Source organism: Oncorhynchus nerka, linkage group LG23, assembly GCF_034236695.1.
Source record: "Oncorhynchus nerka isolate Pitt River linkage group LG23, Oner_Uvic_2.0, whole genome shotgun sequence".
Lineage (NCBI taxonomy): Eukaryota > Metazoa > Chordata > Actinopteri > Salmoniformes > Salmonidae > Oncorhynchus > Oncorhynchus nerka.
The window spans coordinates 47,276,405-47,295,920 of NC_088418.1; the positions used below are offsets into that span (position 1 = coordinate 47,276,405).

The 19,516-nt window shown below is 42.7% G+C and overlaps 1 protein-coding gene across 2 annotated transcripts in view; it reads left to right on the top strand.

The window, feature by feature from the left end:
- The window catches only part of LOC115106956 (receptor-type tyrosine-protein phosphatase zeta-like), a 54,055-nt gene that overhangs the window by 23,434 nt on the left and 11,105 nt on the right, over window positions 1–19,516 (top strand). The window contains exons 8-21 of one of the 2 annotated variants that reach the window (XM_029630217.2): window positions 1–56; window positions 1,200–1,384; window positions 1,896–2,022; window positions 2,317–3,261; window positions 4,904–5,051; window positions 16,174–16,265; window positions 16,337–16,422; window positions 17,227–17,247; window positions 17,706–17,802; window positions 17,923–17,993; window positions 18,150–18,284; window positions 18,481–18,612; window positions 18,715–18,878; window positions 19,087–19,222. The exon at window positions 1–56 is cut by the window's left edge and continues 95 nt beyond it. In XM_029630217.2, the coding sequence (XP_029486077.2) occupies window positions 1–56; window positions 1,200–1,384; window positions 1,896–2,022; window positions 2,317–3,261; window positions 4,904–5,051; window positions 16,174–16,265; window positions 16,337–16,422; window positions 17,227–17,247; window positions 17,706–17,802; window positions 17,923–17,993; window positions 18,150–18,284; window positions 18,481–18,612; window positions 18,715–18,878; window positions 19,087–19,222 (2,395 nt within the window). The remainder of the gene's footprint in view (window positions 57–1,199; window positions 1,385–1,895; window positions 2,023–2,316; window positions 3,262–4,903; window positions 5,052–16,173; window positions 16,266–16,336; window positions 16,423–17,226; window positions 17,248–17,705; window positions 17,803–17,922; window positions 17,994–18,149; window positions 18,285–18,480; window positions 18,613–18,714; window positions 18,879–19,086; window positions 19,223–19,516) is intronic. The other variant, XM_029630218.2, reaches the window with a different exon arrangement.

The window sequence follows — 19,516 nt, forward strand, 5'->3', positions numbered from 1 at the left end:
GTTCTTGGGCCAGGTCTTCTCCTCCTACACTGGAACAGAGGAGGTCCTCACTCCCAGTATGTATCCGTAACTCTGAACCCTGAACCCGAGCCTCTGACCCCTGACCCTCACACTTCTTCTACATAGGCACAGTCGAGGTCTTCACCCCCAGTTCGTACCTGTAGGCTATACCCTGAACCCTAACCTCTAACCCTAGACCCCTAATCCTCACCCTCACCTTACACTGGCAAAGAAGGAGGTCCTCACTCCTAGCATGTACCCTTAACCTATAACCCCTGACCTCTAAACCTTTACGTTTAACCCCTAACACTAACTGGTCTTCACCTTTTTCTCACACAGGGACAGAGGATTTTCTCTTTTATAGTATGTACCTGTTTTACTTTAATGACTGACCCCTGACCCTTATCTACCCACTGACCCCAACACCTGACCCCTAACCTTTAGCACCCACCCTAACTACCAGATTCTGACCATACTCCTGGCTCCTCTCTTCTCCCATACGTGACCTTTGTAAAACCATAGCATGATGATTCAGACACACTCACACTGAGCTGTACTGTAACGCTAACAGGCCATACCGTGAAGTAGGAACTAGCGCCAAAAAGCCCCCGGTCTTGTAACCAGTCACATAGGGAAGATCTCAATGGCAGACTCCTCGTTCCTCTTTTCCTCGTCTCCTTCTCAAAACCCATTGGATGAGAAAGCCAGAGGTCCTGCCCCTGGGACCTTCTCCTCCAATGGGTTTTGAGAACGGAGAGCAGGACGCGAGGAGTCTCCCTCCCTCTCTCTCTTTCTCACTCTTTCTCACCCAAATAAGCACTCTGGGTTGCTAGGAAACCTGACTTTGTAATTCCCCCTCTTTCAGTGTAGCAATTTATTTAACATTTTCTCTTTTTGGAAATTGAAATATGTCTGTTCATAAATGCTAATTGCTAAAAGCTAAAATATCTACTCCTTTCCATATCTATATCCAAAATGTCTCCCTTCACCTCTTCCTTTCCCTCTTCTAGTGTTGCTCTAAGAGAGACATCGTTGTCTACCAACACGTTTTCCTTAGGAAAGCTCAATCGTCTTAACGACGATGGAATATGTCCATTTTTAGCAATCTGACAACGTTGATAACCAGACACAAACATACATATGTTATCATCAGAGATTACATTGGACGTAATCTAACCTCATTCTTCTGTCTTCTCCAGTGTGCAGCTCGGCGCCTCAGAACATGCAGGCGGATGCCCAGAACGACACTACCATCATGGTGATGTGGGAGCGCCCCCGTGTGGTGTATGACACCACCATCGACTGGTACTCTGTCACCTACCAGCGGCTGCAGGACCAGAACCAGCCCAAACACGAGTACCGCACCGACGGAGACCAGGACGTGGTAAAACACCTGTCTACTTATCCAGCTACTGTTACATACCTGTCAGTGCTTCAAGGGACACTACTTGTCTGTCTGTGGGTCATCTCTCTCACTCTCTCTGTCTCTCTCCTTCACTCGTTCTCTCGCTCTCTCTCGCTTGTTCTCTTATGATTATTTTCTGAATGACTGTAAGATGTAAATAGTGTGTTGTTCCTGGAGACTGTTGCCATAGTGATAACCCAAAAAATACCTGTAATCCATCTGGCCAGAGGTGTACACGATACAATATCAATACAGCTGTGATTGTTTTTGTTGTGTGTGCGATGGTTTGTATTCACCTGACCTGATGTGCCTTCTCACACAAATCGATAGCATTGCATGTTAATCAGAAATCAATCTCATCTGTTAAATAGGGTGAAAAAAAGCTGAGACTGATTGTCACTACAGTGATTGGCTGACTTATTGATGAGTGCGATTGGCTGATGCATTGATGAGTTGACTGACATGTTACTGATCACTCACCCTCTCTCAGGGGGCCATCATCCCCGGTCTCCTGTCCAACAGCAGCTATGTGGTCCAGGTGGTAGCTGTCTGCACCAATGGCCTGACGGGACGCTGGAGTGACCAGATTATAGTGGACATGCCTCAGGAGGACCCGGGTGAGACCAGCTATAATCTCAGCACCCACAACCAAACATTTTAGTGTTCAGGCTGTCGTGAGAGATCAGATTCTAAAAATGATTTTTAGTCCAGGAAAAAGATGAATCTGTGTCCATCGTTAGCCTATTCCACTGAGATTCATATGAGAGAGTAAAGAACTTAGGTTAACGGACTTGAAAGTAAGTACGGAAGTTATCAAAATAGCATCATGATAACAGTTGTCTAATATATATATATATATATATATATATATATATATATATATATATATATACCCATTCTCTTTTCTCCAGAGATTGAGTCTGATCCAGGCAATACAGAACCTGAGGATATATTGGAACCAGTGGATATATTGGAACAAGTAGACCAGAACCCAGTAGAAGAGAGCAGAACCAGAGAGGGTCGCCAGCAGATTTTCCCTGACCAGCCCTCCACCACTGCTGCCTCCCAGGTGAGCTCTGTGCCGGTACCACCAGGGACCAGAGATGACCAGAACCGGATCGACCAGAACCCTGTGAACCAGTTCAGGATGGACAAGCCCAAGAAGGACCAGACCAGGAAGGACAAGAAGAAGCAACGTATCCCTCCGCACCGCCCCTTCACCAGCGCCGCCTCCAACGGCAAGAGCGCCACCTGGGTCACCATGGTGACCGACCAGCCGGGATTTCTGATTCCCGTCTCCCGGACGACCAGCCCGCCTCCTGTCCGCCGGCAAATCACAGAGGAGGCCTCATTGTCGTGGTCGCCTCAGCAGATCCGGAACCAAAACCGTGGTTCCGCTGCCCAGAAACCTGACGTTTCCGGTATCGGCCTGCTACCCCCAGAGAGCGATATGTACACCCCTCCGGTGGGGGGCATGGTGGTCACTGATGTTTACTACGAGGACGTTGTCAACACCACTGCCTTAGAGTTCACGACTACGCCATCTAAAACAACACTGAACAAAACACTGGATTATAGAGTTCTCAGTCCTGTTACTGCCAGACCTAAAGTCACAATGAAAGGAGAGGACAGGGGCTTGGTTTTGACCTCCAGGCGGCCTGATAACAGAGTTAGCACAGTGACAAGGGCCACCCCTATTCAACAGACCCCGGTTTCTGTAACCTCAACCCTCTCTGTGCCCTGGATCAGACCCAGGACTTCAAGTCCCAGCAACTCACTCTCACCGGCCTACGGCTCCTCCACTACCTCAGGCCTCGTCAAGGTCTTACAGCACACCACCCAGCCCATATTCACCGGTAAGAAACATATTGCACATTACCTTTATGCCTTTGCCTCTCCTCCTGTTGCCAAAGCGTGGCACTGTATAGTGCACTCTTACATTGTTTGGTTGTGTGGTGGTTGTTTGATGGATGAATGATGGTTGTATAACGGTTGTTTGATGGTTGTATGATGGCTGTGGGACCTGTATCGCTCTGCTGCTGTGCAGTCGATAAGGGTGATATTGCCGCTTAGACCTACGATGGTGATAATGATGGTGGTGAAGGGACTGGCGCTCTACTGGCTGGTGGTGGTTACGCTGGTGATGTGCTGTAACAGTCCGGCTCTTTGTGTCTGTCTATAGTGATCTGCCCTTTTCAACTTCTCTCTCATCCTTTGGCTGCCCGGCGCTTCATACTAGTTCACCCTGGTACTTCAGAGATCCATGTCTCCTACCGGTACCCAGCGGTGGTGGATATTCCTCTGCCAGTCTGTCTTCCTTCCCCTGAATCATAAAGATTCACATCTTATGTCTTCTTCTGGGACTCTTTACCCGCCTTGCTGTGTGTGACCTGGTGGCTCCTCCCTGACTCCAGTCTGCCCTCTGGTGGCTGCTTTGTATAACCACTCAGACTCTGTGGTTCTTATGCTCCTCACTGGTGGTCTGGTGTGTTGTTAAGTATTCAGTTTAGTGCTTATTTTCACACTCAGTCTGACCAGACAGGCCTCTCTGTTCCAGTCAGTACCAGATTTCAGAAGGGGACTTGGGTTCAGCAGCCCACAGAACCTCTCAACTTCCCAGCCCCATACCCCTCTGTCTCCCACTCTGAAGAGGATTCTTCAAGGGGGCTACACCACCTTGCACCCTTCTCTCAGCCATTCAGAAGAGACACCAACCCTCTACCTGTCTGTCACCCCCTCCGAAAAAGACACAACCCTCTCCCCCTCTGTCTGCCCCTCTGAAGAGGACTCCAGGTCGGACAGACAGGCTGTGACCTCTCAGGTTGGACAGACAGACATCAGTGGGTCCGGCTCTGACTGGGACGGGGTCACACTAGTTCAGGGCTGGCCGAGAGGGGCAACACTTTCCCTTGAGACAGTTCACTCACACTGGCCTCAGCCATGGACACAACAGAGAGAGAGACACAGGACGAGAGCAGCGGTGACTTAGGAGGTCTTTCTTCCATCTTCTACGTTGAGAGTGAGACTGGTAGTGGTGTGTCCGAGGTGGACAGAGCAGGTGCCAATCTTCAGGGGTCTGTGGTGCTGGGGGAGGCTAGTGGGTCTGGAGATAGAGGTGGAGAGGTCCTAGTGGAGCTGCCCAGCGCTGATCGTAGTTACTGGATATTGGAAACTGGAACACGCTGTCGTACATGTCGATCCAGAGCATCCCACGTGAAGATCTACGTGTCCCTGTTCTCCCTGACAGCAGGGCTGTGGAAGAGCTGAGGAAAGGTAACATACACTCAGGAATCTCCAATCATGGTGGCGGGTTAGGTGGTGTTATTTGGAGAGTAATATGAGATTTCCTTGCGTATGAGAGGAAATATGATTATGGTATTTGTACTCAATGATGTGGAAACAAATTTCCTACTGATTGAAATAAAGAATGTTTCTTTAAATTCAGGGTGTGTGCGTGTGCATACAAGTCTGTAAATAGTAACCGATTCTTCCCCCCAGAGATCAGTAACAGCAGCCATGAGTCAAGGGTAGAAATGGTGGGAAGTGTTGCTGAGAGGGAGAAGAGGACAGTGGTCCCTCTGGCTGTGGTATCCACCCTCACCATTATCTGTCTCCTGGTCCTGGTGGGCATCCTCATCTACTGGAGGTACGATTAGCACACTGCACTGTTATCAGTTTTGTAATTTTATCAGTCATTTACTGTATAAACGGAATACAGTAGATTACTGTACAATCCACAGTAAAATACCGTGCATTTGTTTTACAGCACACTGTAAGACCTTTCTATAATTTCAAAACCTGTGAAATGCACAGTAAAATACTGTAAATGTATTTGACAGTATTAATTATGGTGCATTCTGGTGAAATATTGTGTGAGAAGAATCTCTGGCTCATGGAGTTGATCAGGCTGTTGATTGTGGCCTGTGGAATGTTGTCCGACTCCTTCTCCCATGGCTGTGCGTAGATACTGGATATTGGCGGAAACTGGAACACGCTGTCGTACATGGCGATCCAGAGCATCCCAAACATGCTCAATGGGTGACATGTCTGGTGATTATGCAGGCCATGGAATAACTGGGACATTTTAAGCTTCCAAGAATCGTGTACAGATCCTTGTGACATGGAGTCATGCATTATCATGCTGAAACGTGAGGTGATGGCGGCGGATGCATGGCACGACAATGGGCCTCAGGATCTCTTCACAGCATCTGTGCAATTCAATTGTCATTGATGAAATGCAATTGTGTTCGTTGTCCATAGCTTATTCCTGCCCCTACCTAACCCCTCCACCACCCCTCCTCTTCGGACGACAAATATCTTAGCTGTAAAAAAAAGAAATTCGAATTAAATATTTTTCTACATATACATTTAACATATACGGTACTTCTATATATAACAAAAATACATTACCAAACAAACTCTTTAATCCCAACCCTCAGCCACTCTCAGCCCATCCCACCTATATCACCATAGACCGCCCTTGTTAGGTTTCCATGTGCCATATACAGTGGGGCAAAAAAGTATTTAGTCAGCCACCAATTGTGCAAGTTCTCCCACTTAAACAGATGAGAGAGGCCTGTAATTTTCATCATAGGTACACTTCAACTATGACAGACAGAGTGAGAGAAATAAATCCAGAAAATCAATTATAGTGGAAAATAAGTTTTTGGCCAATAACAAAAGTTTATCTCAATACTTTGTTATATACCCTTTGTTGGCAATGACAGAGGTCAAACGTTTTCTGTAAGTCTTCACAAAGTTTTCACACACTGTTGCTGGTATTTTGGCCCATTCCTCCATGCAGATCTCCTCTAGAGCAGTGATGTTTTGGGGCTGTTGCTGGGCAACACGGACTTTCAACTCCCTCCAAAGATTTTCTATGGGGTTGAGATCTGGAGACTGGCTAGGCCACTCCAGGACCTTGAAATGCTTCTTACAAAGCCACTCCTTCATTGCCCGGGTGGTGTGTTTGGGATGATTGTCATGCTGAAAGACCCAGCCATGTTTCATCTTCAATGCCCTTGCTGATAGAAGGAGGTTTTCACTCAAAATCTTACGATACATGGCCCCATTCATTCTTTCTTTTACATGGATCAGTCATCCTGGTCCCTTTGCAGGAAAACAGCCCCAAAGCATGATGTTTCCACCCCCATGCTTCACAGTAGGTATGGTGTTCTTTGGATGCAACTCAGCATTCTTTGTCCTCCAAACACGACGAGTTGAGTTTTTACCAAAAAGTTATATTTTGGTTTCATCTGACCATACGACATTCTCCCAATCTTCTTCTGGATCATCCAAATGCTCTCTAGCAAACTTTAGACAGGCCTGGACATGTACTGGCTTAAGCAGGGGGACTTTACTTTGCAACCTGTACGGCGCAGCTGTCAACATTTTTGTCCTCAGATGAAACTGGTATATTTTTCTATTCATGCCAGTTCCTTTCAGCCAATTGGTATTTTTAATATATGGCAGGCAAACAAATTCCCTACTGTAACGATCGTCTGTTGAAGAAGGTGTGGACCAAAGCGTAGCGTTGTAAGTGTTCATTCTGTCACGATCGTCTGTTGAAGAAGGTGTGGACCAAAGTGCAGCATGGTAAGTGTTCATTCTGTAACGATCGTCTGTTGAAGAGTGTGAGGACCAAAGCGCAGCATGGTAAGTGTTCATACTCTTATTTCAACTGAACACTAAATAACAAAATAACAAAGAGAATGAACAAAAACCGGAACAGTCCTGTCAGGTACAGAAACACAAAACAGAAAATAACTACTCACAAAAACCCTGTGGGAAAAAGCTACCTAAGTATGGTTCCCAATCAGAGACAACGATAGTCAGCTTTCCCTGATTGAGAACCATACCCGGCCAAAACAAAGAAATACAAAAACATAGAAAAAGGAACGCAAATCACACCCTGACCGAACCAAAATAGAGACATAAAAAGCTCTAAAGTCAGGACGTGACACCTACCTTCTCCCTTTTCCACTTGCCTCCATTTTTTTGGTAGTGCTGCAATCAGTTGGTTGTAAATTTGGATTGAGCAGATATTCCCATATACTTTCGATAACTGCATGTGACATAACTCCATTTCTATTCATAAGATCATTCATAAATGTAATACAATTTATCATTTTTTCCATAAAGAATGTTTTTTATTAATCAATATATTTGAGTTTAACCATAACATTTGTTGTAATATTTGTCCTCTTTTCTGGAGGATAAAACTTAAATTGTAACCAGTTGTGTATGGTTTGTTTAAGGGCGATAATTTAATTTTCAATTAGTCAAAAATTAGAAATTGTCATCTGTATGAAGGCAAAAAAGCCATTTTAGAACAAAGGATGAGCTTTTCTTAATAATCTACTGGAGAGCCATTTTGGGTTTAAGTATAACGTATGTATGAGTGAAGCTTTTAGTGAGAGGTTTAAAGCTTTAATATTTAATAATTTTAGCCCGCCAAACTCATTCATTATATAAATAGGCACATTTAATTTTGTCTGGCTTAGCATTCCAAATAAAATGAAACAGTTTTTGCTCATATGATTTAAAAACGAATGATCTGGAGGAGGCAATGCCAAGAGTAAGTAAGTAAGTAAACTGTGATAGGACCAAAAGAGTTAATCAATGTGATTATTCCATAAATAGACAACTATTTACCTCTCCATGGTTGCAGAATCGTATCTATTTTTGCTAACTTTCTATTGAAATTAATTGTGGTAAGATCATTTATATTTTTTGAGATGTGAATACCAAGTATGTCTACTTCGCCATCTGTCCATTTTAGTGGTAAACTACAAGGTAGTGTAAACATTGTCTTTTTTAACAAACAATACATAATATGGTACTCTTGTCATAATTAGGTTTTAATCCAGAGGCTGGAAAAGTGATCAAGTTCTTCAATGAGACTGAGCAGGGATCCAGATTGCGGATTTAAAAAAAGAAAGTCATCGTCATACATTGACACTTTTGTTTTTATCCCCTGGATTTCTAACCCCTTGATGTTCTTGTTGGATCTAATTTTAATAGCAGCATTTCAATGGCCATAATAAATAGATATGGAGACAACGGGCAGCCTTGTTTACCTCCTCTTAAAAGCTCAATACTTTCTGAGAAGTAACCATTGTTTACTATTTTACATCTGGGGTTGCTGTACATAACTTAAACCCATTGTATAAGAGATTCACCAGAATTAAAGTATTCCAGGCATTTATATATAAATTATAATCATACTTTATCAAACGCCTTTTCAAAATCTGCTATGAAGACCAGACCTGGTATCTTCAATGTTTCATAATGTTCAATTGTTTCAAGTAATTGTCGTATATTATCTCCAATATATTGTCCAGGTAAAGAACCTGTCTTTTCAGGATGAACATTATTTTTATTTTTTTATTTCACCTTTATTTAACCAGGTAGGCTAGTTGAGAACAAGTTCTCATTTGCAACTGCGACCTGGCCAAGATAAAGCATAGCAGTATGAACAGACAACACAGAGTTACACATGGAGTAAACAGTTAACAAGTCAATAGTAGGAAAAAAAGGGGAGTCTATAACCTTTTTTATTCTAAATGCTATGCATTTCGCCTGGATTTTCACATCACACCATTGAAGTGTTAGAGGCCTCCAGTTTTTAAATGGACTGGATCTTTATACTTACCACCTGGGTCCTGTTTTAGTAGTAATGAAATCAGACCTTCTTGTTGAGTGACTGAAAGTTTACCACTTGTATAAGAGTAATAAAACATGCTAATAATGGATCTTTGAGTACATCAAAAAAGGTCTGATATATCTCTACTGGTATACCGTCAAGCCCTGGTGTTTTTCCAGACTGAAAAGATTTTATTGCCTCAAAAAGTTCCTCTTCTCGAAGTTGGCCTTCACACCAGTCTTTCTGTAAATTTGTTAATTATACATTATTATTATTATTAAAATAAATCCTTACAGTTAACATCTTTCAGTGGAAATGGAGGAGACTGGAAAGAAAACATGCTTAAAATATTTTGCTTCCCCTTTCAAAATATAATTTGTTGAATCATGGATTACTCCATCATGTGTAACGAGTTTCTGTAAAATATTTTTGGTAGAATTTCTGTGGTGAAAATTCAAGAACAATTATGTGTATTTTTCAGCATTTTCCATCCAATTCGCTTTATTTTTGTAATACATTACACTTAATCGTTCTTGAATAAGTACCTCCATTTCTATTTGTTTTTCCTCTAACCTAATTCATGCCTCTATAGTACAGTTTCCATTACCATCTACCTGAGCTGTTATCATCTACTTCCTCTATTTCCTTTATTAGTCTAATCTCTTTAGACCTAAACCGCTTTTGTTTTAATGATGAGTATTGTATTGAATGGCCTCTCAAAGTACATTTAAAAGTGTTCCATACAATAAGGGGATCTGCTGTACCTATGTTGTACAAAGTCAATTATTAATGGTTTTGTCTTAGTTAACAAATTGTCATACAATAGGCTTTGATTAAATTTCCAATATCCCCGTCCACGTGGAAATGCTGTAAGAGTTATATGGAGGCCAATTAGATGGTGGTCCGATCGCATTCGGTCTCCTATTAATACTTTTGATGCCAATAAGAACGAGACTAGGAAGTAATCAAGACGGCTAGCTTGATTAAGCCTCCTCCATGTATATCTCACTAGGTCAGGGTTTTGCAACCTCCATATATCCACTAGTTCTAAAGTATTCATGATCTTTGTGATCTCCTTAAGTGCTTGAGGGTAATAGTTCGTAGAATGATTTCCTTTACGATCCATTGAGGTACGTAAAACCATATTATAATCTCCCACCATAATAATCGATTATTTCGTTACTTGTGAACTCACTAGATTATATAAACTCAGCAAATAAATAAACATCCTCCCTGTCAACTGCGTTTATTTTCAGCAAACTTAACATGTGTAAATATTTGTATGAACATAACAAGAATCAAAAACTGGGACATAAACAAGTTCCACAGACATGTGACTGACAGAAATGGAATAATGTGTCCCTGAACAAAAGGGGGGGGGGGTCAAAATCAAAAGTAACAATCAGTATCTGGTGTGGCCACCAGGTGCATTAAGTACTGCAGTGCATCTCCTCCTCATGGACTGCATCAGATTTGCCAGTTCTTGCTGTGAGATATTACCCCACTCTTCCACCAAGGCACCTGCAAGTTCCCGGACATTTCTGGGGGGGGAATGGCCCTAGCCCTCCGATCCAACAGGTCCCAGATGTGCTCAATGGGATTGAGATTCAGGCTCTTCGCTGGCCGTGGCAGAACACTGACATTCCTGTCTTGCAGGAAATCACGCACAGAATGAGCAGTATGGCTGGTGGCATTGCCATGCTGGAGGGTCATGTCAGGATGAGCCTGCAGGAACGGTACCACATGAGGGAGGAGGATGCAATGACAACAAGCTGAGTCCGATGATGCTGTGATACACCGCCCCAGCACATGACGTACCCTCCACCTACAAATTGATCCCAATTCGGTGTAAAGCTCATTCCTTCGACGATAAACGCGAACCCGACCATCACCCCTGGTGAGACAAAACCGTGACTTGTCAGTGAAGAGCACTTTTTGCCAGTCCTATCTAGCAATGGTGAGTTTGTGCTGGTGATGTCTGGTGAGGACCTGCCTTACAACAAACCTACAAGCTCTCAGTCCAGCCTCTCTCAGCCTAATGCGGACAGTCTGAGCACTGATGGAGGGATTGTGCATTCCTGGTGTAACTTAGGAAGCTGTTATTGCCATCCTGTACCTGTCCCGCAGGTGTGATTTTCAGAGGTACTGATCCTGTGCAGGTGTTGTTCCACGTGGTCTGCCACTGCGAGGATGATCAGCTGTCCGTCCTGTCTCCCTGTAGCGCTGTCTTAGGTGTCTCACAGTACGGACTTTGCAATTCATTGCCCTGGCCACATCTGCAGTCCTCATACCTCCTTGTAGCATGCCTAAGGCACATTCACGCAGATGAGCAGGGACCCTGGGCATCTTTCTTTTGGTGTTTTTCAGAGTCAGTAGAAAGGCCTCTTTAGCGTCCTAAGTTTTCATAACTGTGACCTTAATCCCATCTATAAGCTGTTAGTGCCCAACCGTTCCACAGGTGCATGTTCATTCATTGTTTATGGTTTATTGAACAAGCATGGGAAACAGTGTTTAAACCCTTTACAGTGAAGATCTGTGGATTTTTACTAATTATCTTTGAAAGACAGGGTCCTGAAAAAGGGATGTTTATATATTTTTGAAAAAATATGGATCATTATTTGGCCTATACAGATGAATTAGCCAGATATGTTTTTGGTCCAATAGAATATTTAAAATAATCCATCTTCCTTGCAGATCTGTCTGCACAATCGGATCAACATTTGTATTAATTCATATAATCACCCCTTTTGAGTTTCTTTGACCATGACAAAAATATATTTCTCCCTCCCAGTCCTTTTTCCACCCAACCTCATCTATATTTATAGAATTAGTTTCCTGTAAACAGTATATATTACATTCTCTCTTATAGCCATGTAAAAATTGATCTTTTTTTATTATCTGTGAAGCCATTACAATTACAACTTGCTATACTTATTTCGCCACTTACCATAATGATACCCAAGTTACAATTATACGTACTACAACCAATGTTTGTAAACTTACCATTAAAAAGCATCATGATGTTTATGTCCATATAGCTGTACCATAATAATTTGAACTGTTAAGCATACTGTAGCTGCAACTTCATAAACCTCCAATTGTCCTAATATTCCACCCACTAACCCCCCCCATACCATCAGCCTGACTCATGGCACACCTTTGCGTCCTAAGGCAATCCCTTAGCCAGAGAGAAATATGGGCAGTCCCATGATAACATAATTATCTATCAGGATGCTTAAACTAGGATAGGGGGCAGCATTCAGAATTTTGGATGAAAAGCATGCCCAAAGTAAACTGCCTGCTACTCAGCCCCAGATGCTAGGATATGCATATAGTAGATTTGGATAGAAAACACTCTAAAGTTTCCAAAACTGTTAAAATAATGTCTGTGAGTATAACATAATTAATATGGCAGGTGAGGAGGAAAATCAGGAGGCAGGATGAAAATCCATTCAGGAAGTGCTATTATTTTGAAATGCCTGTTTTTCCATTGAAAGCCTATCCACCATACAAAGACTTATGACCTAGTTCACAATCTCTATGGCTTCCACTACATGTGGCCAGTCTTTAGGCATTGTTTCAGGCTTTTACTCTGAAAAATTAGGGAGAAACAGCACTTTCAATGAGAGGACAGTGGACATTTCCAGACATGAGTGTGACTGGGAGCTCGCCTTTCTTGTTTCTCCTTTTCTATTGAAGAAGTTATTGTCCGGTTGAAATATGATCGATTATTTATGACAAAAACAACCTGGGGATTGATTATAAACATCGTTTGACATGTTTCTACGAACTTTTATGGTGCTTTTTTCATTTTTCGTCTGTCTGCTGTGACCGCACTTTGTTCCAATGGATTACTGAACAAAACACATCAACAAAACTGAGGTTTTTGGACATAGAGGGACATTATCAAACAAAACAAACATTTATTGTGTAACATGGAGTCTTCGGAGTGCTACCATATGAAGATCATCAAAGGTAAGTGATTAATTTTATCGTTATTTCTGACTTTTGTTACTCGTCTACTTGGCTGGTTACTGTTTGTAATTTGTCTGCTGGACGCTGTTCTCAGATAATCGCATGGTTTGTCAAATCTGACACCGTGGTTGGATTAACAAGAAGTTCATCTTTAAACCGATGTATAATACTTATAATACTTAATTTTTATAATGATTATTTCTGGTTTTGAATTTGGCGCTCTGTAATTTCACTGGATGTTGGCCAGGTGGGACGGTAGCGTCCCACACCCCCTAGAGAGGTTAATCACTTTATCCCAGTGTTAACCAGCTCACACACACACTAGAGACAACAACCCTGTGGACAATACCTAATCCATCCATTTGCCGGTGTGTATCGGAAGAATAATCATCCTTTACATGTTTTATATTGAGAATAATTGTTTTAATGTAAAGGGGTATTGCCAATTATTTCACGATTGTATAGGCCTATTCCAATAGAGAACCTATGCGGGTTTTTAAATGATATAATCCTTTATCCTAGCCCTATAACACATCTATTCTTATTCATTAAGTTTTATGTTAAAAGCATATCATTCCGATTCACATCGGCGAACAAGGGCCGCACGATATAACATATTTTAAGTCATAATATACCCGACCTCAACAATTAGGACATATCATATTAAACAAACAAAAAACTGTCTTAGTATTTCTAATGACCAATCTTCAAATGAAATACTTTTTTTTTTATCATAAAAAGAGGTCAGCCTTACCCATCCTCGTCTTCCCCTAAATCAAAATATGATATTACGTCCATATAGTCCAAAACTCCATTTTGCCTAAATAGAAAGCCTGTAAGTTCATCATACCCATTCTGCATTACCATAAATCCAACCTTATTTTAAGTCCACATGGTCCACGGTTCCATAATGCGTGAATAAAAACAAAAGAAGTCGCTCATGCAGCAAACAAAAAACAAATGTGGGAAAAAAACAATGAATCCATATTTGTACTGTGTAATGCGGTGCAAATATGTATCGGGGACTACTTCCATAGGAGGTAGCTATCACTCACAGCCACGTTGTAATCATCAAGTCCTTGAACATTTGATTATTTACATATCATTTATCGACCACTAGACGAACATTCTGCTCCTCTGCTCGGAGTCTTTTGAACTTGGGGTGCAGGGTACGTCATCTCTCCACTATTTCATGAAGAACTTGTTCATGAATAGAGAATGGGGTTTTCAATGACCTATCCTGTTGTAACAAGGCGACTTTCATTTCTGTAGTGGGTTAGCATAGCTACGATCGGACGGGGCCGTCCATCTACTCTGCCACCAAAACTGTGAGCTCTTTGAAAAACAATTGTTTCCACCGGGATCGTTTCATGAACACCTTGACTTTTTCCTCCCTAGACTGATAGTTTTCATCATCCTTTATTCCCAGTATAACAGTATTATTTCTCATACTTCTGCACTTTAGATCATGTAATTCGGCTTTCATTGTCTTATTATCATACCGTAGCCTCTCTGCAGTGTCTTTCTGGGAGTCCACGGTCTTATTTTCCGCTCGTATTTTTTCCCATTTTATTACTGTAATCCATTCCGGTTTTAAAGGCCTCAACCTCCCCCGGTAGGCCAGGCAATAGATCCATTGTTTTAGCTGCTCTCTCATGCTTGTAAGCATTGCTCTATCTTCTGGAGACATAGTAATACAAACGTCCCCATCCAATGTTAGGTTTGGAATTTTAGACGGACGCTTTTCTCCTGTTCGCATCGATGCATCCGTTGCTTTTTCGAGCACATCAAAATGCTGATCAATGAATAGTTCCAGATTCTCTATATTATCCCGAATGTTTGTTTCGTAGTTATCAGCTAATACTATTTTTTTGTGGTTAATTCATGGGACAAACTGTGGCTGTTAAGTCATCACCTCTTCTTGTTGTTATCAGCAAAAAACCCTCGCCCACATGACGCCATACACGTGGTCTGCTGTTGCGAGGTGGGTTGGAAGTACTGTAGAATTCCATAACGTTGGAGGCGATTTATGGTGGAGAAATTAACATTTGATTCTCTGGTAACAGCTCTGGTGGATATTCCTGCAGTCGCCCTCAAAACTTGAGACATCTGTGGCATTGTGTTGTGTGACGAAACTGCACATTTTAGAGTGGCTTTTTATTGTCCCCAGCACAAGATGCACCTGTGTAATGACCATGCTGTTTAATCAGCTTCTTGATATGCCAAACCTGTCAGGTGGATGGATTATCTTGGCAAAGGAGAAATGCTCACTAACAGGGATATAAACACATTTTGAGATAAATGTTTTTTTGTGCATATGAAAAATGTCTGGGATCTTTTATTTCAGTTCATGAAACATGGGACCAACACTTATTTTTTGTTCAGTGTATCTATAGGGAACAGATTGAAGTAGAAGCAGGTCTTTCAATGGCTGAATATGTACTCATGTCTATTTGATTTGTTTTGCCCTGTAATCACGGCCAGTTTGGAAGCCTTTGATTAGGCCTCTAGAAGTGAAAGTGATATGAAACAACTAGTATTAATTCATATGCAAATGCCTACAGCCAACCTGCTTGCTCTCATCCCTTGTAATTACAGTAAAATACTGTAGTTTTGTAATAGTTTAATAGTCCGTTGTACTGTGTTTCATTGCTCTGTCATCAAGTTACTGTAAATATCTCAGTATTGTATTGGCACTATCCAGAGATATATCATAAGAAATCTTGTTGTAATTGCAAGTAATGGAGAAGCTTTTTACTTGCTATGACTGAGAATTGTTTATCAACCATGGTTGAATACACCAACTGTAAGTTGCTAAGGACAAGAGCACCCGCTAAATGACCTAAATGTAAAAAGGAAAACTTGCAAAGAATTCTGGGTAATATGTCACTGCATGGGTAATTACAATATACTGTAATTAGATTACAGTCAAATTTTTTGGTACTGTAAAATGAATTACTGTTAAATGTATTACAGTAGCTGGCTAATTTCTGCCAGCAAGTTACTGTACATTTTACAGCAAATGCTTTACAGTGTGTGTTCAGATAGAAATGTATTGTGTAGAGCAGGTATGATTGTCTGCCCTGTAGAATTGGGAGTCGTGTCAGCTTTATTCATTATATTTCTATTTGCAACGTTTGTTTAACAGAAACTGCTTCCAGACGGTTGACTTCTTCACCGAAGACACCACCTCACCCAAAGTCATCTCTGCTTTGTCTTCACCTCTGCTGCCCGCCACAGGTAACACTCGCACTCACACACACACACACCACACACATCGTCCTTTCATTCATTCCTGTCTGTGTTTCCAGAAGAGCACGAGGCGCTGTCAGTGAAGCAGTTTGTGAAGCACGTGGCAGAGCTCCACCAGACCAAAACCTTCTCCAAGGATTTTGAGGTGAGAGAGACATCAGCCTGATACTACTGTATGTATGATATATACCGCTCTTAATGCTCCCCAGCAGTATTAACATCACCTAGGCACGGTGTGGTAGTCATGGTTAAGATTTGACCCTCACTGCTTCCTAAAGCTATTCCTTTCTAATCAATAAAAGTGTATGTTTGTTCAGAGTATAACATAACTCAACACTACTGGTAAGTGAGGCATCCTGTGAAAGGTGGCACTGTCTGAAACAGAAACGTTTGTAAATTGGTTAGAGCAACATTTTAGTTTTTGTCTGTAGATGTTACTATGTGTATTAGATGTCCCTATCTGTCTCAGTGTAACTGTTGTGGTTGTGGGTTAGCATGTTGAGGGTGTACTGTATGTTTGGGTGTGAGGGACTACATTACACTGCCTCTGTAGGTAACCTTACTCTAATACACCCTGTACATAGCTATAGATACACAGAGTTTGGAAAAAACTTTTAGACATTTTAATTGATGCCATGTTCACACCACCCATTCCGAGACAACGTTCCAATGGAATGTTTGGTGTCAACATGGCGTACAGTTTGCAAAACTGGGTGCATCAGTAGGTGACCCTGTCAATAGGCATGCCCACTACCTCCAGACAAATACATACACAGAGAGCTGTTCCTCGTGTCTCTGTATCTGCACTGACTGGTCACTGTGTGTCGCCCAACCCCTCATCGCTGTGCCTTCTGCATTCTCACCCCCTCCTCCCCACCACCCTTCCACCTCCCATTCTCACCCCCTCCTCCCCACCACCCTTCCACCTCCCATTCTCCCCCCCCATTAGATTGTGACAGAGTGTTATGAGGTAAGACTCCCTTTGTGTTAGATTAGATATGCACACAGTATCAAAGATGTTATCCTGATTCATCAGGACTTCCTGATTCTTTGACCTTTGATCTCAGAATCAGGAAGACCTTTTCTCTTTATCCTATCATTGGAATTGACTGATAGTGTTTTCTTTGTTGCATGGATCACATCTCTGAGTAGCTGTACTGTCTGCAGTCATGTATTTTAGTGCTTTCTTGTTTGTTGTGTTCTTGCATGCTACCTTCTATTTGATAATTGGACTTGCGTGTTGGGCACCGGCCAGGTTGTGTGTGTTGGTTCGTAATGGCTCTGTGTGTGTGTGTGTGTGTGTGTGTGTGTGTGTGTGTGTGTGTGTGTGTGTGTGTGTGTGTGTGTGTGTGTGTGTGTGTGTGTGTGTATTGGTCATTCATTGTTCAGGGTTGTGTGACTGAGTGCCTGTGTGTGTTTCTCTTACAGGAGGTGCAGTCGTGCACGGTGGAGATGGGCATCACTACTGACAGCTCCAACCACCCAGACAACAAGAACAAGAACCGATACATCAACATCATGGCCTGTACGTCATACACACTAACTAAAAATACACACACACACACACACACACACACACACACACACACACACACACACAGACATACACATACACACTATTCATTAACCCTCTTTGTTGTTCTAGATGACCACAGCAGAGTCAAACTGCTGGAAGAGGGAGAAGGTGGAGACTACATCAATGCTAACTTTGTTGATGTAAGTAGCTCCTCTCCTTATCATTCATATCTATATCAACTAGTGTACGTACGCTATGTAAAGAGGACTGGTATAGAAATACAGACTAGGGGTAGTATGGAAGATTGACTGGATGATTGGTTGATTGATTGATCTGTGTGTGTGTGTTCCTGTCAGGGTTTTGAGCGTACAAGGGCCTACATCGCAGCCCAGGGCCCCCTGAAGTCTGGAACAGAGGACTTCTGGAGGATGGTGTGGCAGGAGAATGTTGGAGTCATCGTCATGATCACCAACCTGTTGGAGAAGGGCCGGGTCAGTTAGTCACACAGATAGACTGCAGGCTGAGGCACTGTGTTAAAGTGTCTATTTTTACACAGTTTGAACAGAAAACATTGGTTCAACAGGGCAGAAAAATGGAACATAACTCTGTTTGTGAAGTTTTTATCTGACTTTTATATGACTGTTTTGACCATTGTGTGACCGAGGCTCTCTCCCTCTGTGATGTCAGAGGAAGTGTGACCAGTACTGGCCAATGGAGAACCAGGAGGAGTACGGTTATTTCCTGGTGACCCTAAAAGACACCAAGACCCTGGCCTACTATACCCGGAGAACCTTTACCGTCAGAGACACCTCACAAAAGGTACCTTCCTGGACACACACACACACACCTTGAATAAGATGCACTGCAGTGCACAGAGCTTGTAGTCTGTTTGACCCTGCCTGCTGTGTGTTGTACCTACAGGCTTCCCAGAGGGGACGCTGTGCTGAGAGGACGGTGGTCCAGTACCACTACACCCAGTGGCCTGACATGGGCGTGCCTGAATACACCCTGCCTGTCATCTCCTTCGTACGGGCCTCGTCCCAGGCCAGGACTCAGGACATGGGCCCTGTCCTTGTACACTGCAGGTGGGCTGGGTGTGTGTGGGAGGGGGGAGGGGGGGTTAATAGCAACCAGGGGGAAAGACTTGGCAAAAATATTGCTTGAGAAAGGGTTGAATAACAGTATGCAGATCCAATGGCTTTGTGCAGAAAGTGAATATCCAAGTATTCATTTCTGTAAAGGGAAGCATTGTGTTGTGTGGAACTCTCTCACAAGTATGTTCTGTGTGTGTAGTGCTGGTGTGGGGAGGACAGGGACCTACATCGTGCTGGACAGTATGCTGCAACAGATCCAGGACCAGGGAACGGTCAACATACTTGGCTTCCTCAAACACGTCAGAACACAGAGGAACTACCTGGTACAGACGGAGGTAATGCACACACTTACAGGAGCAGCGTTTCCCAAACTCGGTCCCGGGGAACCCAAGGGGTGCACATTTAGGTTTTTGCACGAGCACTACACAGCCGATTCAACTAATCAAGTCATTATCCAGCCCTGGTGTAGGTGATGTGAGTGAGATGTCTCTCTCTGTGTTATGTCTCTCTGGTCCTCAGGAGCATCTCTCTCTGTGTTATGTGGTCCTCAGGAGCAGTATATCCACGATGCCCTGGTGGAGGTGATGTGAGTGATGTCTCTCTGGTCCTCAGGAGCAGTATGTGTTTAT